This window comes from Notechis scutatus, chromosome 2, assembly GCF_049901735.1.
Source record: "Notechis scutatus isolate UNSWTSFEM ecotype Mainland chromosome 2, rNotScu1.2, whole genome shotgun sequence".
In the NCBI taxonomy this organism is placed as follows: Eukaryota; Metazoa; Chordata; class Lepidosauria; order Squamata; family Elapidae; genus Notechis; species Notechis scutatus.
In genome coordinates, this window is record NC_142010.1 from 63837890 (window position 1) to 63858684 (window position 20795).

A 20795-nucleotide genomic window follows, 5' to 3' on the forward strand; every position below is an offset into this window, starting at 1 on the left:
TTTTACTCATGATGTAGAGGAATCATTATCGGCAGAATCTGTGGTTGTAGTGTAAGTGTTCCTTATCTTTTTATTGTAAAGGTTTAAGCAATTTCTTCTTTATGGATTTATCTTCTGTCCATTTCAGCTATTTGTGTTCCAATTATACAATATTCCTGTCATCCAGCAATTTTTAAAAGGTCTGACTAACATTTCTGTATCACCCTTACCAGTATTTCCTTTTTGAAGCTTTTCTGTAGTTTTTTTCCTGCAAGGGGGAAACTCACCATTTATGATCCTTAATTGAAATAGGGTGGCATTTTACTTAATTTTTTACTTTCTATCAAAGGTATTTATGGTTTTCATTTGAATGAGGAAATTATATTGCCAACTTTTTCCTACTCTGACAACTCATTAGAATAGGTATTCAATTCTTTAGACATGTGAAGACGTTGGCATTTTCTGTTGAGGAATTTTAGAAAACACAAGGTGTGCTGGGAGTACTTAAATCTCTTCACAAAGAATTTCCCATTGCTAAGTAGCCCCCTTTTGACTATATATTGTCAAATGAACATATTACTGTTCTTCATACAGTAGATATGCAATCTCAACTGTTAATTCTGTACTTCTGCTTGCTATTTAAATCATTTGGGCAGAGGGCAATTATCCATTATAGATAATGGTATCAAAAGCCACCAAGAAGTTCAGAAGAACAAGCAGGACCATACTTTCCTCTCATCTATTTTCTAGCATGGGTTCATCAACCAAGATGTCAAAGCAGTTTTAGTAACCTTCCAGCCATAAACCCAATTGAAATGGCTCCAGATTATGATGATAATTGTTCATTAATTTAGTGTCCATTTTAATTGTATGTCTATTTTAGATTGCTTAAAAGAAATAGGGAGTGAAATATTTACTTTGAGTAGCAAGGTAGGTGGATAGAAATGGAATACGTTAATAAATCAAACATAAATACTGAATATTTGAGAAGTTTTAGAATTAAGTATATTTTGTTAATTGATTCTTCAGGGAATGAAAAAAATGCCTCCAGAGAAGACAGCCCGTATTGGTGAACTGATAGAATCCTGGTTCATATTTGCTTTGATCTGGAGTGTTGGTGCAACTGGAGATGCCCAAAGTCGAATCGCCTTCAGTAATTGGTTAAGAAAGAAGATGTCAGATGAGAAGGCAAGTTAATGGGAAAGGGCTATCATCAGTTCATAATGGCACTTTGCACAGATTCCCTTTTTTGAACCACCAATAACCAGTTTGACCCAGACTCAGTATTACAATTGTTGGTTTGTTTAAATTCATTGGCTGTCCAACTGCAGTGAACTCTGGGCAGCATATAAAACTAGAGCTGTTATAAAGACAGCTAAAATACTGCACTGATTGTTGGTTTGCAATTCAAGATGTTAGTTATCACCTTTAAAGTCCTGCATGGCATGAGTCCAGGCTATGCTTCAGGAACTTCTTGAGGAGCTTCTCACCCTGATGGGATTGGCCCACCCCACCTGTGCTGGCAGAGGCAATATGCTGCGGATCCCATCAGCCAAGGAATTTCAGCTAACAGGATCCAGAAGAAGAGCCTTCTCTGCCATGGCTCCTACCCCTGAGGTTCCTTCTATACCCTCTTGACTTTTCATAGCAGCCTTAAGACCTGGCTCTGCTAGATGGCTTGGAGACCCAATGATGGAGATTCACACTGAAGGTGGTTGACTAATTAAAACCTATTTTCCATGTGTCTACCTCCTTTGCCATTTGGTTAAAAATTGTATCTGCTGTATTGTTTTGTAATTTATTATTTTAATGCTTTTATGTTGTATGCTGTCCAGAGCCATTGAACACAAGATGGGTGGCAAATAAATTTCAGAGTAAAGAAATAAAGAAATAAAATATAAAAAAATATTAAATCAAACAGCGTAGGTTAACACTGAACAAATACAGTAGTAAACATTAAGTTCCAGCCTAGGTCCAAACCAGGTTTTCAAAGCTTTCGGGAACCCCAGGAGAGAAATCCTTACCTCTGATTCCAGAGGATGGGAGCTGCAACAGAAATATTCAGTGCTGGAAACCTGAACAATTAATTGGATTTTTGTATCTTCCTTCCATGGTTGGGGTGGAGAAATTTTATTTTACAAAAGGAAAACTTATAAATTAAAGAAATTGGAAAGTAGAAATGAATTTTAATAAGATTATTTTCTATTTTAGCCATCTATTTATCTATACTATATTCCTTAAAGTTCACTTTCAATATATTTTCATATTGTTCTATTCCTCCAAAATATTTATTTATTGCTTGTTTCTGTATTTGTTCTTTTAATCTCTGTCTGTCTATTGTCACTCTTGTAGAGCTATGCAGTTTTTTCCTCGGAGTTCAATCTGATTTATTCTTCTTCTTCTTTTTTTAGTTTCTGGTTTTTATTTCTGTCCAGCCAGGTCTTTAGGTTTTCTTATTCTTTTTCTTCTTGTTTGTTCCTGGTAAGACATCTTACATCATCTGCTCTTTTTCTGAATCTTTGCTTCATATAAGAGAAACAGCTTAAAGAAAGATGTTGTACATTACTGGAACCTATGTATTTCATTATTGCCAGGCCAACTATCTGTCAGATATCACTAATATGGTAATTTCTTTCTGAATCATTTTGGAAGATAAATTGGATGGAATCACTCTAATGTTATCTCCACACTTATATCTACTCATCATGTTTTCACTCCATAGATTAAACTATTATTCCCAGAAAAAGGGACGGTTTATGACTATAAACTGGATGATGCTGGAATTAGTAGTATTGAAGAAGATGAGGATGAAGATATTGTAGAGGTGGTATATTTATAATTTTATTTAATTTTATTTATTTACAAATGGGTTATATAAGGTTATATAAGGTTACTACATCTGCTAATAAATTGTTTCTCTCAAATTAATTTGCAAAAGGGCTGTAGCTGTAGTTCTCACCTATTAACTGCCTTGTTTGATTTCCATTTGAACTTATAACAATGCTGAAAAAATAGATTTAAAGGTCCTTGGACTTCTGGCCATTGAAGCATCCCCTTGGTCACATGACTGCAATTTGGACACTTTACAACCATGTACATTTGTTGATGCTTACAGCATCCTGCATGCATTTAATCACCATTTCCAATCTTCACAGCCAGCTTTCTACAAGAAAAATCAGTGTAGAAGTGGCCAGAAGTTCAAGTCATGGTCACATACTATTGTGCTTAGCAATCTACAGTGATACATTTATTGACCATAGTGCAACTAAAAGCCTAAATCCAACACAGTCATGTGATGCTTCACTTAGTTATTGGATCGCTTAGAACAGAGTTGCCAGTTGTGATTATGATCAGTAAGTGACGGCTATTTGTATATCAGATTATGCATATTCTTTATTTAAGTCTGTAGCAAGTACATCAGTTCTCTGTAATGCCTCTCTGGACAATGATAGAATTTGAGATCACCCATAAGTTTTCCATACAGTTGCTCCTCATGGGGAGACTGCAGAACAGTGGGCGGTGTGTTTAGATCTCGGGAGGGGGCGTGCAGTTAGATCTCTGAGAGACAAGGAAAAAGGTATCTTGCTCAACCATTGTGGACACTTCAAAGGGACACTGGATTTGCATACTTCCTTTTTTAGTCAATTTCAGAAATTGCTTCTGAACTGCTTTTTGACTATTAGGAAACCTTGGATTGAGAAGTTATACAGCATAAGGTAAGTTTTGAATGGTAACTTGAACGTTGGACACTAGAGGGAACTAGAAAGAACTCAAGATTACAATTAGGAACAGTTACATTTGACTTACTAATATAGAGTGAAGCAAAACATTTTAACATTGGACATATTGAAGGATATTTTTGAATAATGGACTCAAAAGTTAATTTTAAGAGTATCTGCCTATATTGATAGACTATGTTTAAAAGATTTTATGAACGAGAAACAAGATTTACCCAACAATATTTTGACTGATTTGAAAGTGATTTTTAAAATGACTACAAGAATGATATGGAAAAAGATGTTACACTGGACATACAAAAGAAACTGACATATCTTAATAATTAAAAGAGATATACAAATAACAAATCAAGAGAGTGACCTGAATAATTTTCCTATATTAGATTTACTAAAGAGGCATGTTAAAGCTTTGAAGAATTTTATGAGAAAGTATTAAAAAATGAAAAGAAATTAAGTTTTAGGACGTTGTTTGAAGGAACTAAAGATCAAGATTATTCAAAGTAAAAGAAAGGACAATAAAATTGGTTATTAGATCAATGTTAAAACAGATACGTTGCTATCTCTGGTAACCTTAATAGATTTGCAAAGCAAAATCAATGGAGAAGCTGACACCAAAATTGCAACTTTCAGTCACCTGATGTCTTACTGAATGACCATGGGTGATTCACTCAATGACCATGGCAGAAGTAAAGTCATACGCCCATCACAGTTATGTGATGACTTGCTTAATGCTGATGTTGTTGATCCCAATTGTAGTAATAGCACAAGGACTCCATGTAGCAAGTTTGTAATCATCATTGCATAGGGTACTTAAATCCTTTAGTGCAGTCATGTAACATGAGAACCATGTTAGTCTATGACAGCCAAAGCTTAGAACAAATCTGGTAGCACCTTTTCCCACTAATAAATTTTATTAAAAGGAATAAGTTCTCTTTATCAAAGAATATTATATTACATTTACAGCAATCTGAACATCTATTAAGAAAGTTAACATATCAAACAATGACATAAGATTAGTTTGGCAAGATCTTTCTGGACAAATTCATGCTGACTTTTGTTAATTACTTCACTGTTTTCAAGATTCTCTCAGGTTGATCAATGTGTTTTCTGCTCTAGAATCAACCAATATAGAGGTGGTATTCAGCAGGTTCTGACCAGTTCTGGAGAACCGGTAGCGGAAATTCTGAGTATTTTGGAGAACTGGCAAATACCACCTCTGACTGGAGATTTTACAGTATCCTTCCCCTGCCACTCCCACCAAGCCACGCCCACAGATCTGGTAGTAAAAAAATTTGAATCCCACCACTGAACCAATCAATCTAGAATCTGATTGGCCTGTGGTTTCCTGGATCCTCCTTTTCCCCTTTTTAAAACTAGTTTATTTAATATATGTTTTTAATATATATATTTGATTTATATCCATGATCTACCCAGAAGATCATTTGTTCACATTAATATTGTGACTAAAATATGAATATTTTTCTTCCATTACGAAGAAAGCTTACAAAGCAATGTTTATTCTTTCCTCAAGCTATCATACTTGATGATCATTACTTGATTTTTTGTGTGTGCATATATGTATGATATTCAGCTTTGTTCGGGTATTTTCCCACGTCATTACAGTTGTGCTTTTAAAGTTGTAGTGACGTTTCAGCAGAATCTCATCTGCCATCATCAGGCTTGTGTATTGTGTTCGTCTGTGAGTCAGGCTTTCACAGCCGTTTCTAGCACCAAATTTAAAACAGAAATGGCTGTGAAAGCCTGACTCACAGACAAACACAATACACAAGCCTGATGATGGCAGATGAGATTCTGCTGAAACGTCACTACAACTTTAAAAGCACAACTATAATGAAGTGGGAAAATACCCAAACAAAGCTGAATACCACACACCCACACACACACACACACACACATTCCAAGTCATTTACATATTCTAGTGCCTAAAGAGCAAATAATCTGCCCTATTCAGGCATGCATAAATTATTGCTCTAACTTCATTCATAATCATATAATATACTTTTTGAGATTAATTCTTCAGAGGTTCAAACATCATTCTCAAATCAAGAGTATGGAATTTTTAACACTGTGGCCATGTTTCAAATCATTCAAAAAAAATCAATTGAGTGTGTTCACAGCTTCATAGAGTACTTTATCTGCTGGAGTCCAAAAATAATTTTCTCACTACCATTATGACCATAAAATCAGAACATTTAACTTTGCAATACCAGTAGATAAAATTGCATAATGCATATATTTCCATAAACTTAACCAGCAAAAAATATTTTGTATGTGTATTGTTGTTTTAAATGGTTATGGAAAGTGGTACAATAATGAACTACAAATGTGTATTTTGAATATTTGTAGAGAAAAACCATATTTTTAGGGTAAAAATATATATTTTAGGGTAATATGCCATTTTTCCCAATGTTGAAGGCCTTGTTAAGAATCAGCTTTGATATGAATTTTCTGAATAACCATTGGTAACCTATTTTTTTGACTACTATATTTTCTCCCCAAATTTTAAATTAAGAATATTAATCGTAGCTTGTCAGGCAAATGCTGTATAATTAGTAAAGTTTTAAAAGATTATAAATTTTGAAAGGCACAATTGTTTTCACTTTTAAGGAAATGTGAATTTTCAGCATTTGATTCCTCCAACCAAAACTCAGTAATAAATCTCTAACTTTACATAGTTAAATCTATTTTCCAGACTGCTGTTAGCAATAGGCCCACAGTCTCCATTTGGTTAGTTAAGAATTTTGATTGCAAACAAGAATCAAGCCAAACAAAATAGTTAATTTTCCACTGCTACCATACTATCTATATGTCTTAGTGCCTCTTTAATGCACAAAGGTGCAAATCCCTGCCTCTCTCAGGCATTAATGGATTCTTGCTGTGATGCTTCAGGACCTTGAAGTTGAATGGTTGCTGATTGCTTATACAACTGCCTACTCTGAGCTGAGAATCACTGGTCCACATCTTCTCACAAAGTTGGAATGCTACCTTGAGAAAAAGTGCTTGGATGTTATTTAATCATAGGTATGTGTGTTGGTGCAGGTGTCTTAAGTCAGAGAAAAGGAGCTGGAAAAAGATTTCTGAGTCTACAAGTGAAAGTACCAAAACAAACGCAAATGGCTTTAACTAATAAAGGAAACGCCTTTTAAAATAAGCTATTAGTGCAGTGGTGGAATTCAATTTTTTTTACTACTGGTTCTGTGGGCGTGGCTTATTTGGTGGGCATGGCTTGTGGTCTTGTGACTGGGTGGGTGTGGCTTCGTGGTCATGTGACTGGGTGGGCATGCTTGGTGGTCCTATGACTGGGTGGGCATGGCTTGGTGGTCATGTGACTGGGTGGGCGTGGCCAACTCAATGTCACTGACATCAAGGGGTGCCTCACTTGGCCGTTCCCCTCCCAGCCATTCCTTGTCACCCAGCCTCAACTTATCTATAGTTCTGTAAAAATGTTGTTGACCTTTTTTGACTTTATTATCTGCATACTATAGATATACTTTCATGGACCACTGAAAGGAGGAAATGGCTCACATGCTTTACTCAAGAGTGGGATAGGCAACAGGCTTTTAAGGGGCTGCCACAAACAAAGGGGGACAATGTATTTTCCAAAGAAGCAGAATGCAAACAAGAAGCAATGGATGGAAACTGGACACAGAGAAGCAATCTAAAACTAAGGAGAAACTTCCTGACAGTGAGAACAATTAACCAGTGGAACTGCCTGTCTCCAGAAGTTCTGGGTGCTCAATCACTGGAAGTTTTTAAGAAAAGACTGACAGCCATTTCTCTGAAATGGTATAGGGTTCCCCCAAGGTCCCTTCTAAATATAATTCTGACACCTTTCCCAGGATTTCTACTCAGAGTTTGGCATCCTCAGTTTTCTTGCCTGAGCTGGGAGTTGAAGACCTCCAAGGTCCCTTTCAACTCTTGTTAAACACATGTGTATTTTATGCTCTGGACTATAGACATTGAATGCATGTAAACCTTGAAAAATATGTGGTAGCCCTGGTCATAAGAAAGGCAGAAAAATCACTCTAGGTGTAGGGACAGTGTAAAATATTAACACATGATAAATAATGGAACAATTAAAAATAATAGCACAGAGTTTTATCTCTCTCTCTCCTCCTTTTTTTTTTCTTTCTCTACCTTCCTCTTTCTTTCTTTCTTTCTTTCTTTCTTTCTTTCTTTCTTTCTTTCTTTCTTTCTTTCTTTCTTTCTTTCTTTCTTTCTTTCTTTCTTTCTTTCTTTCTTTCTTATACACACACACAGAGAGAGAGAGAGAACACTTAACAGATAAGCATTTTTGAAGCAGCTCCTTTAAATTTCTCCAAGGCTCGATTCACCCCTACCCCTCTGTCAGACTGCACTCTTCTCACTCCAGCACTTTAACTCACAAGGGGAAAGCGATACTTGCAGCATCCATGGGGAATCCTTGGAGAAGTTTTTAAAAGACCTGCTTCCAAAATGCATTTCTTTTACATTACAAAAGTGCTCCAAGGCTCAATTCACCCCCACCCCCTCTGTCAGACCGCACTCCTTCTCACTCCAGCACTTTAACTCACATGGGGAAAGTGAAACTTGCAGCGTCCATGCCTTTCTTCCTTTTCCCCGGGGCGAAAGAGGACGTGGGGAACAGAAAGCTAAGAGAGTGATCACCAGTGAGTGACCAGGTGACTGGGTTGGGGGCGTGGCCAGCCAGGGATTGCTACCGGTTCGGCGACCCATGCCAAATAACCGCTACCGGTTCACCCAAATAGGTGCGAACCAGTCGAATAGCACCTCTGCATTAGTGCCAAATCACAACTAAAAATTCAACTTCAGTACCAGCAATAAATGACAGAACAAGTAAATGGTTGTAAAAACCTACATTGAGCATAACTAAATAACTATCAGACCTCACTGTCAAAATTAGTGAGACTGCAGACAGTTACATATCACTACCATTTTCACTCCCCAGCCTCTTAAAAACAATGAACTAATACCAGGGGTGGGTTTCTACTGGTTCTGTCCACCTCTGTAGAACCGGTAGCCCTGAAGAGCAGCAGACATAGAATCGGTTCTATGTCTGCTGATGTTTTTGCCCACCCAGCCACCCGGGCTCTTACCTGATCTTTATTTCCTGATTTTTCAACTTCAGCTGCCAAACAAGGCACAGCTGCAGTTAAAAAAGCAGGAAAAGAGGGCTGTTTCAAAGGTTGCTTCTCTGCATGCAGCGTGCTAATGATGATTTACAGGGGTGCGGCTGGCAGCATGCAAGGAAGCACATCATAAATCACCGAACCTCGTAAATCCCAAACCGGTAGTTAACCCTGTGATATCCCACCCCTGACTAATACCATCAGCTTCCAAACTGAAAAAAAGACCATGAACCAATCAAGGTCCCCTTCAACAGAAGAGTGAAAGTTTACATGATTCAAACAATGTCATCTCCCATCCACATTTTTGGTATATTTTATATGCATTTGATTAGCAATACACCTTTGACAGGTTGCTTATCAGTGAAATTGTAGTATTTCAGCATGGTGCTCTGGTGGCTAAACTCTGTTGGAAAGGAAAGGCTAGGTTAAGACCAGAAATCAAGAACTGGGGTAAAGCAAAGGCCACTGATGGTGAAGAAATGGCCCAAGGATAAGCCTCAGCATTTCAGATGTGTGATTTCACATATATTGCAGCTGAGCTGGGAATAAATAGACACATCTGCCAGGCACATATGACAGTATGAGATCACAAAAGTTTTGATATGATGCTGGAGTAATGCAAAAACTCTATGTGGAAGTGTCTATGGAGATTCTCAGTCATCCAGGTCATGGTTGTCCCAAAGTTGATTTTTTCAAGAGGCAACTGGACTTTCTCAACTTTCAAAGTCCAGTTGCCTCTTGAAAAAGCACCTTTGGGACAACCATGTGGAAGTGCCCTCTGTGGTCATATGTAACTTTTTTGGGGAGTTCCAAACTTTAGGACAAATAGACTTACAGATAGCAAATAGACTTGTAAAAGGAAAAAATGACTATCTCCTCATTTATTTATTTATTTATTATTTTTAGTTTATTTTATTTATTTTATTTTGCCAAGCGATTATAAGATAACAGGTATAAGTATAAACATAGTTATGAATACATGAAATGGATACATATAAGAAAAATAAAAGGAAACAGTAGGACAGGGACAGTAGGCACGTTGGTGTGCTTATGCACGCCCCCTACAGACCTCTTAGGAAAGGGGTGAGGTCAATAGTAGACAGTCTAAGGTTAAAGTTTTTGGGGTTTGGAGAAGAAACCACAGAGTCAGGTAGAGTATTCCAGACATTATTCCAGAAATTATTTAATTTGTTTGCCACCTATCTCACCATAAAGCAACTCTTAAAGCGAGTCTTACAGTATTATCCAGTCATAAATGAAATAATAGAAATCTTTTTACTGTTATTTTGGTACAATATTGACTGAGTGACTTTAAAAGATGCTATGCTAATGGGAAAAATGATCTGTATTTGTTACATAATACCATATTCCTAAGGTCAAAAATTCAGGATTTTTGAAATAAATTCAATTTTTATTATTCTCGTCAAAAACTCTTGGTTAGGAATTGATAGTCACCTAACAGTTGGGTTGGAAATATATAAACCAGGATAGACATTTAATACTGTCTCTTTAAAAGAATGCTAAAATTGTAATTGGGTGTGGTTCCTCAAATGGCCATAAGATGGAGCCAGAAACCTGTCCTGTTGTTGCTAGTTGCTAGTTGGTCTATGTTCTGATGTTCACTGTTTTTTGGTTCCTGAATTTTTCCCTATTTACTGTTGCTGATCATCGTTCTTCTTGGATTGCTGTAAGTCTGTTACTGAACTGTTTATGATACTGGACTTTGATATTTGGATTATCCCTGGACTGAAAAACTGACTGTTTTAACCATGTATGACTTGGACTGCTTGTTGAACTTTGCTTAATCATTTATTAGAAGTAAAAACCTACATTTTACTATACAGTGTATCTGTGTGCTGGGTGTGTGTTATTCCTCACCACTCACTCTCACTACATCTCCTTGTGTACACTCATTCTCCTAATGGGGAATTACCTCAACACTCTTCACATATCATATTGGCCTATTGCCTTGTTAAATTAATTTTTAAAATATGTTTACTACAATGCTGGTGAAAGGTTTAATTATATTCATAAACAATACACATTGCTCCAAAGTAGTCCATTTTTTTAAAAAAAAAATAGAATGGGCTTTATTAAATTTAAAATAGCATAGCATTTATACAAAAATGTCACTGTTTTTCCCTATCAGGTTTTTAAGGTACAGAGTACAAGTTCAATTTATTTTCAAATTGTTACTGGAAAATCTTCTGAAAATAAAAATGAGTCCGTTATAACTACCAGTAGAAGCAATAATTAGTAGGGCAGGGCTGTGCAGCATTTCAAATAAACAATTCTAAATTTTAATAAAGTAAAATAAATGATCATCTTGTACTGTTATTCTTTCTAATTCCTGTTTTTGTTTTGCAAAAATAAAGGGGAAAGCAAGGGAAAGAAATCACACGGCAGTTGACTACATAGTTTTAACACTACAATCTTTCCCAGCTGCTGAAAAAAGGGGGAAAAGAGGGGGGGAGGGAGGGAGAGGGGCTGTTGGCTGGAGGCAGCGTGCAAGCCATGGCTTGCTAATTATAAAATAGCTATTAAGAACTAGCCTCCATTCATTACTGCTAAGGATATATTTCAATCAATGTGCATATCTCTCTAATTCCTTCCCTTTCTTTTTGTTTGGTTTAATCACATACCTCACAAGATTTCACCAGTGAAGGAGGAAGTGTTGATAGATACCAAGTGGTATCGGCGCACCTGCATTCATATGTGTGGGTATAAAATTGAAGGAGTAATTCTGATAGTTCATGAGAAGGATATAATGATTGTGTTGTTGATTGTTTGCTTGTTTCAGGGGAAGTGGAGATAGAGCCTCAGAAACTTACCATCTCTTCCTGTCTCTTTGATTGAGCTGTGAAGATTGTGCTAATGGGTGCTAATGGCATCAAAAACAGTGCTCCGGATGGCATTTGTCTCCAAAATATATCTTGTCGTGATTTCATTTTCAAAGTATACTGGAAGGAGGATCGTTTTTAAAGTAAAGTCACTCATCCATCCATTCCCATTTCCATGTCCCATCTAAATTTTATCTCCCTGCACCCCCAGCAAATCCAAATCTTCTTTGACAAGAAATCCTCAGTTTGGATGAAGCAATATTTCGGGAAGAGTCAGCACAGCCCTCTTCCAGTTGGGCTTATTATGATTAATATTAATTTGATGAGGGCCAATCATTTTTCAAATGGCACAATAGCAATTAGAAGGGTAATAACTTGCAAGCCTATATCAGATACAGCCAGGTCCGTCCACGGACTGCACCGTCCACGGAACAAGTCCTACCGGGCGCTGGTTGTTGGCGCGCCATTTGATGAGGGTGCTCCGGTGAGCTTTTCGGGCAGAAAGCTCACCGGAAGCACTTTTTTTCATCAAAAAGATGGTGGCGCCCAGCTAATGCCGGGTGACTGGGTCGCGGGCGCCCAGCTGATGCCGGTACTGGGCCGCGGCATAAAAAGGTTGGGGATCACTGAGATACAGGATAATTTAAACTAGTGGTTCTTAACCTAGGCGATATCGCCCCCTAGGGGGTGATTTTGTTTTTCAGGGGGGCGATGGAATGAAAAGGGGTGACATGGGGGCAAAGGAACGGAAGGGGGGGTGATATGGGAGCAATGGAATGAGAAGTTTTGGGGACACTTTTGAGACTTTTTTCGTACAGTGAATAGCTGTATATCTGTCGTACAAAAACATCAGATCACTCACTATTAGTGGATTGAACTGTGTTTTAAAATGTTCTGTAAAATTTTTCTTTGTGTCTTTTTAACCCTTTTTACAGTGTGCATGAATATATATTTTCCTCTAATCTTAATTTAGTTTCAGAGTTTTCGTCTTGAAATTCTTAGTTCCCGCATTGCGGTTTGTTCTTATGCCCTTTTTATATGTCTTTTTGCGTCTTAAAATTCACTTGTAATTAAATCATTAAATGTAACTGTTTTTTTCGGGCATTTCATTTTCTTGCAATTGAATTTTATTTTCAGTGGTCATTGCATTTAAGTGTCTTGAATAAATAAGGTAATAATGAAATACTTGTATCACGAAGTTTGGGAGTAAAGTGTTGAGTGGCATCAGAATTTTTCACACAGTTGAGATATGGGAAAAAGACTGGAAATAAATTATTTGCATCGATATGTCCTGATGACAATTTTAAAGAAAACAAAAAACGTGTTTGCATAAATTGAAGTATTATTTCCCTGTGTTGTGATTGAGAGGTTATGTTGGGGGAGGAGGGCGATGATAACTTCCTCAATGGCTCAAGGGGGCGATTCTTTCAAAAAGGTTAAGAACCACTGATTTAAACCATATAATCTCTCTTTTTCATCAGTACCTTCATCTCTCTTAGGTATGCTGGCAGAATTGGATGACTTCTTCTACAGAGTTTAAGATGGCGCCTGATACCAGCTATTGTGATATTATTGTACCTACAATGAACACTGTCCAAATGGCATGCCTTTTAGAAATGTTACTGACTAATCACAAACCGGTATGTATGTGTCGTGATTTTAAAATAGGTACAATTTAGTGTCATGCCAATGCAAGCATTCTGTTGCACAATTAGACTATTGGGAGCACTTTTCTCAAGCAGCCAGAAACATGACTACTGTTAGTACATTATTCTTCACATTCTTTTTGGCATTGTAATTGAAAAGTTATTTAATGTTTCCCAAGTTTTATCTGAATTTTACTGGGCAAAAAAGTTATAATTAAGCATCATTTGAAAAAAAAAGTATATTTGGCAAATGTACCCACAATAATTACAATTTCCTTTTCCTTATATAGGTTCTTTGTATTGGTCCCACAGGAACTGGAAAAACACTCACTATAGCAGACAAACTTCTGAAGAACCTACCATTAGAATATATCAGCCATTTTCTGGTATTCTCTGCTCGAACCTCAGCCAACCAAACCCAAGATCTCATTGACAGCAAGCTGGATAAAAGGTACTCTGTCTTAAAACAATTCTCTAATTTTCTTCCTGTTTAGTTTATTTGTTTTTGCATATATTGGTTGACTTTGCTTTCCAAATCTGCTAAAATGCATATTGGTAATCCACAACTTGTGACCACAATTAACTCCAAATCTTCCATTGCTAATCAAGACAGTTTTGTGACTTTTGCCTTATTTTATTGCCTCTTTCCATAGTTGTTAAGTGAATCTCTGTGATTGTTAAGTTAGGAAAATGGTTGTTACGTGAATCTGGCTTCCACATTGACTTTGCTTGTCAGAGGGTCGCAAAAGATGATCAGGACACTGCATAAACACTGCAGTCAAATGCTGGTCACATGACCATAGGAATGCTGCAATGGTTTGCAAGTGCGAAAAATAGTCATAAGTTACTTTTTTTAGTCCTGTTGTACTTTCGAAGAGTCACTAAATAAATGGTTCTAAGTGGAGATCTACCTATAATTTAAAAGCTTGAAGTAAGAAACAAAATGTTAAGGAATGACTTCTCCTGTGATCTGTGGCAAAAATAAACCTTGGAGTTTAGTATTTATTTGATTTGTCAATTGCTTACAAGATACAGGTATAAGAATAAACACAGTTTTGAATACATGAGATAGATACTTATAAGAAAAATAAAAAGAAACAATAGGACAGGGACGGTAGGAATGATTGGGGCACTTATGACACCCCCTACAGGCCTCTTAGGAAGTGGGTGAGGTCAATAGTAGACAGTCTAAGGTTAAAGTTTTTGGGGTTTGGGGAAGAAACCACCGAGTCAGGTAGAGTATTCCAGACATTGACAACTCTGTTGCTGAAGTCGTATTTTCTGCAGTCAAGTTTGGTGCGGTTTACCTTGAGTTTGTATCTATTGTGTGCTCTTGTATTGTTATGATTGAAGCTGAAGTATTCATTTACAGGTAGGACATTGCAATGTACGATTTTATATACTATATTTAGATCAGACCGGAGGTGGCGTAGTTCTAGGTTTTCTAGGTCTAGAGTTTCACGTCTGGTGGCATAAGGTATTCTGCAATGAGTAGAGGAGCAGAGAACTCTTCTTGTGAAATATTTCTGGACTTTTTCAATTGTGTTAATATCAGATACATGATATGGGTTCCAGACTGATGAGCTGTATTCAAGTATAGGTCTAGCAAATGTTTTGTGTGCTCTAGTTAGTAGTGTGATATTACCAGAGAAGAAGCTACGTAGGATTAGGTTAACAACTCTTAATGCCTTTTTGGCTATGCAGTTACAGTGGGCTCTAGCACTTAGATCATTAGAGATGAGTACTCCAAAGTCCTTGACAAAGTTTGGATCCTCAACAATGTCTTGATTATTTAGCCTGTATTTTATTTTCTGATATATTTTTTTTTGCCAATATGTAAGACAGAGCATTTATTTGTTGAGATTTGAAGTTGCCATTTGATTGACCATTCTGATACATAGTCAAGGTCTTTTTGGAGGGTAGTAGAATTGTCTGTGGTGTTGAATAGCTTTACATCATCAGCGAAGAGAATGCAGTTGCTCTTAATATGATCACAGAAGTCATTTATGTATAGTATGAAGAGAGTTGGTCCTAAAACACTGCCTTGGGGGACACCACTGTTGACAGGTACAGAATTTGATAGGACGCTCCCAATTTTGACCATTTGTTGTCTGTTTGACAGGAATGCTTCTATCCAGTTATGCAGGTGTCCAGAGATACCATAAGATTTTAGTTTTAGTAGTAGTTTGTTGTGTACCACTGAATCAAAGGCTTTATAGAAGTCTATGTAGATTGCATCTATTGCTTTGCCCTGATCGAGTTGTGTAGTCCATATGTTTTTGCAGTGTAAGAGTTGCAGATTACAGGATAGTTTTTTCCTGAAACCAAATTGTTTATTAGAGAGTAGGTAGTTTGTTTCTAAGTGGAAGATAATGGATTGGTTAATAATTGATTCCATGACTTTAAGGTGACGCAGCATAAGGAGGTTGGTCTGTAATTTTCAACTAGGCTGGGGTCTCCCTTTTTGAAGATGGGGATGACTGTGACTTGTGACCATACTTTTGGCAAGGAGCTGCTCTTGAAAGATTTTTCAAAGATTATGTTTAGAGGTTCGGCTATGGCAGTGGATAGCTTTTTTAAGAAGTAGGTACTTATTCCGTCCGGTCCAATAGATAGAGATGGTTTTAGATTGCGCAGTGTTTTTTCAACACTGTCTTCTGTAAAATCGATATGTATTAGATATTGTAGTTGACTAGGAAGGCTTGATCCATTGCTGTTTACAAATACTGAGCCAAAGAATGTGTTAAAGAGGTTTGCTTTGATGGTGTCATCGTTGCAGTCTTTACCATTAGGTCCTTTCAGGGGCGGGGTGGACCTTGAGTCTTTTAGTTTGTTGTTTACAAAATTGTAGAAAGTGCGGGTGGAATTTGTGCGTAGAAGGTTTTCCTCTTGTTTAATGTGATAATTAGTGCATTCAGTTTTTATTTGGTGGCATAGATTTTTGTATCGGCTTTTGAAGTTGGTAACATGACCAGATTTGTTTTTCCGCCAAAGTAATTTCTTTTTGGATTGAAGCTTCGTTATTGTTATGGATAATGTTTTTCCTGGTTTTGGGAGTTGTTATTGGTACATATAGTTTGATGGCTCTTTTGATTTCTAGTAAGAATATGTTGTAATGGTCTTCAACAGTATTGCATCCAGTGAATAGAAATTGCCAATTAAGGGAAGAGAGATCGTTAATTATAAGATCATAGTTGCCTTTTTTGAAGTTATAATTGGGGATTTTGTCATTGTGATGATTTTTGTGTGGGCGCATGTTGAGACAAAAGTCAATCATGTTGTGGTCACTGTTGGAAAAGGGTTCTTTAATTTGTATTCCGTAAATTGAATTCAAACTATTGCAGAAGATGAGATCGAGGCAGTTTTTAAGCCTAGTATTGTTGGTTACTAGTTGTTACAGCATTGTAGAAGGTTGCATGTGTGGGTTCAGTTGTACATTCGTTAAGGGTCCAGTTAATATGAGGTAGATTGAAGTCACCAAGAAAGATAAAAGCGTGTGGGCAGGATGCTGCCCATGTTAGTAGTGTATTTAGCTTGTTTACATGTTCAATGTCATAATCAGGGGCTCTGTTAACATAGTAAGAACCGAAATGTGATATTTAAGGTCAGTTCACAGATAATGATCTCAGGAAGAGCAAGCTCCTGGGTAACTTGGATGCTTTTTAGATGTAAGGACTTTTTATAGAACATAGCAACACCACCTCCTCTACAGATTTCACGATTTGATCGGTAAACATGCTAGTCTCTTACTGAGGTAATGGAGTCAGGGAGAGATGTGTTGATCCATGTTTCACAGACAAATATGATGTCGAATTTAGCTTTATTTAGTAACAGGATAAATTCAGGTATTTTATTTACAAGGCTTCTTGCATTGAGAGGCTTCCATTTAAGGTCAGTTGTAGTTTGAATTGAGGTAGTTGGGGGCGTGCGTGCCTAGTCTTGGGTGATGGTGGATTGGTTGAAGTAGGGTTGGATGCTTTGTTGTGGGTTGTGACTTTCTTTTGATACAATCTGCACGGTAATCAATGTACAGGTCCTTCTCTCCATTGTCTAGACGATTTTTGAGTTCTGTGCGTAGTATACGGGAGCGGGCACGTTGCTGTAAGGTTAAGTCAGGACGAGAGCAAAGGTTTTTATGGTTGTTGTTGTTTTTGGCAAGTGAATTTATTGTATAAATGAATTTATGTTTGCTTAATTCATTTTTGCAAATGACTCTGCAGAAGCATGGGGCCACAGAGCCGTCTCTGCTTTTGAGCTCTCGGCCAATGCGGGAAATGTCAAGTATTTCATCAGGGGAGATGGTTGATGCTTGATAGTCACTGATGATGTTGCGGACAATTGTGATATCATCATTGTTATTGATGTCCTCTAGACCAAATAAGATGACGTTAGGATGCTTTAGTTCACGCTCGACAGCTTCTCTGATGAGGATTGGGATATTATTATTGGTTGGATTTATGTTTTTGTGTGGATTAGGTTGCAGTTGTTGGTTTGTAGCTATTGGATTAGGTTGCAGTTGTTGGTTTGTAGCTATTGGATGTTCAGGTTTTTGTGTTGTGTCTTCTTTTTTTTTTCCCAAGGTTAGCTAATCTTTCATTTAAAGTGTCCAGGGATGCTACTATGGTGTCAAGGGATGAAATTCCTGTTTCTATGGAGGCAACTCTTTCAAAATGGCTATATGTTTGTCCAGTTTGGTTTTGCATGGTGGGCAGAAAAATGGAAATGCATAATTGGATGTTTCTAGGAATTGAGTCATTTGCTTGGGTAATACCAGGCAGTCATGATGAGCGTATTTTTCACATAGAGAACATTTGATGGAATTTTCATTAACGTTTAGAGTTACAAAGCACATAAAGCATATGCAGGAGTCTTGTGGTTCATTGGTGGGGATTTTTTTTTCTTTAGGTTGTGGTTTGGTATTGGATTTTTTTTTACTGGCATGGTGGGTTTGTTGAGATAGTACGTTGATTAAATTGCTTAATAAAACAATTTTGGGTAATAATTAATAATAATATGGGGAAAGAATATTGGAGAAATGCAGCCCCTGGAATGCCTACCCATTATATCAATAATTATCACTGAGTTTATAACGTTATTTCTTACTGTTCAGAATTGTTTTTTAATCAAATCACATAGTGATAAGAACGCATGATTATGGATGTACACTCAAACAACATTATATACTGTATGATATTAATTGTTTATGAGTACATTTGTACAACATGTATTTCTGTGAAACTGTGAATATAACTTACACCTACCATACTGAGGAGCATTGTGTTATTAAGTAATGTGGGAGAACTGTAGAAAATCTGTACTAAGAACTCTTCTAAGATGTGTGAAGTATCTGACCAATAAATCATTTTTCACTTACAATAAATTCTTACTGTTAGCACTGGGAGCATATATCAGTAATTCAGCAGACCCATAGCAGCACAGTCTGCCATTAGATATCAGGCTAGTCCCAACTTTGTTGGACTTCAGGAAAATGAATTCTGTTGGAGAGTCTTCTCCTAAGGTCGTAGGCCACACCATCGTTTACCCTTTTAGTTTCATTTTTGTTGTTTTGTTCATTTAGTTGAAGGGTTTTATGATTGTTTGTTGTTTAATTTTAACCATGAATGTTTTTAATTTTTTTGTCTTATGTACACTGCCAAGAATATATTAAATAAATATTAAACATAATATTGACGGTTTATTAAATAATATTTAATACTATATACATTATATATGGTATAGAATAGATACAATATATATCAATATATATATTTCATAAATAAATACATCTCCAACAAGGATTATCATGTATCATGTATTCCAGCCAGTAATTTTTATTTTTGTTGTGTTAAATGTAGGCGTAAGGGAGTTTTTGGCCCCCCACTCGGCCGGTATTTCATTTTTTTCATTGATGATCTGAACATGCCAGCCTTAGAGACCTATGGTGCCCAGCCACCCATTGAGCTTCTTCGGCAGTGGATGGATCATAAAGGCTGGTACGATAGGAAACAAATTGGTAAGATACAAGTTCTTTATCTAGTTTCTGTACAAAACACTGTTTTTCAGAACAGGAAGGTCAGTTTTAAAGCTGCACTGGTACACTTATATTTCTGTCTGTTGAGGGGGGGGTCTGTGTTTTAATGTTAATGTTTCATCCTGGGCATGTTTTTTCTCATTTTCAGGTACCTTTAAGAAATTAGTGGATCTTAACTTTATTGGTGCCATGGGACCACCAGGAGGAGGAAGAAATGCAGTTACACCACGCCTCATGCGCCACTTCAACTATCTCTCATTCACTGAGATGGAGGACAGCAGCAAGAAGAAAATCTTCTCCAATATTCTTGGCAGTTGGATGGGTGGGTTATGTGAAGCAGGGTTCTTTCTCTTTTTCTTTCTTATCTCTCCTATTAGGTGATCTGTAACTTTAGAGAGGTATATCCTGTTGTTCCAAGAGATTGTTATTTGGACTGCTAGTCCTGTTTGGGCAGACAGTGAAATCATAATAGAATCTACGAAGTGGTCATATGCTATTTGTTATCTTTTTTTCCAGAATACTGTCAGATACTGCCAGATAAATGCTAGATTGTCTATCCAGCATTCTTATTGTATATTGCCTGAGTGAGAGGCAAAATCAGACCATTGAAAAATACAACATTTTACAGAACTTCAAGTTTTTATGTACTTGAGGAAATCCCTCCTCAAGAGGGATGTGTAGAGATATGTGCATCTTATATACTGTAAGAAAAAGATGTTTAAGTTCCCTGGATTCCCAAGCTTATGCTAGCTGCACAATGTATTTAGGTGGTCATTAAAAGTCCTCCCACATTCTTCCATTTGTAAGGTCTGAACACAGGGGGTGGGATTCGGCTGGTTTGGACCAGTTCGAGTGAACTGGATGTTAAATTTACATATGGTTCACTGAACCTGTAGCTGAACCGACAGGCTGGCCCCACCCACTCCTCCCCGCCCCTCCCAGGCGTCTCCACATGGCCCGTTTTGGATGCAGGTAAATGCAGGATCTGTGCGATTGCTCTGGGAGGGCAAAAAACGGCCTTCCCAGAAGTTCTGGAAGTTCAGAATGGGCCTGCTTCTGGCTTCCAGAGGGCCTCCAGAGCCCAGGGGAGGCCGTTTTCGCCCTCCCGGAGGCCCAAGAAAAGCCTCCAAAGCCTGCAGTAGGCAAAAAAATGAAGTTCCAGTAGGTCACGCCCACCATGGCCACGCCCACCCGGCAACCAGACAGAGAACCTGTTGCTGGGATTTTTGAATCCCACCCCTGCCTGAACAGCATGACAAGATCCTTTTGCAAGCTGGTGTAAAAGCCTCCTCTTCAGGCCATTGGCGGGGGAACTCTGACTTTTGCTATGCCTTCTCTAGCCCACAAGACTGCAGCCATAGCTGTCCGAGAAATAAAACGGGTCAAGAAAATTGAGTCAGCATCAAGAGCAA

At 37.4% G+C, this 20795-nt stretch overlaps 1 protein-coding gene across 1 annotated transcript in view; it reads left to right on the top strand.

Annotated features, from left to right (window-relative positions):
- Positions 1 to 20795, top strand: part of DNAH1 (dynein axonemal heavy chain 1) — a 225215-nt gene that overhangs the window by 151352 nt on the left and 53068 nt on the right. The window contains exons 40-45 of the mRNA XM_087954929.1: positions 1009 to 1167; positions 2702 to 2803; positions 13206 to 13346; positions 13643 to 13803; positions 19208 to 19365; positions 19532 to 19705. Of these exons, the coding sequence (XP_087811055.1) occupies positions 1009 to 1167; positions 2702 to 2803; positions 13206 to 13346; positions 13643 to 13803; positions 19208 to 19365; positions 19532 to 19705 (895 nt within the window). The remainder of the gene's footprint in view (positions 1 to 1008; positions 1168 to 2701; positions 2804 to 13205; positions 13347 to 13642; positions 13804 to 19207; positions 19366 to 19531; positions 19706 to 20795) is intronic.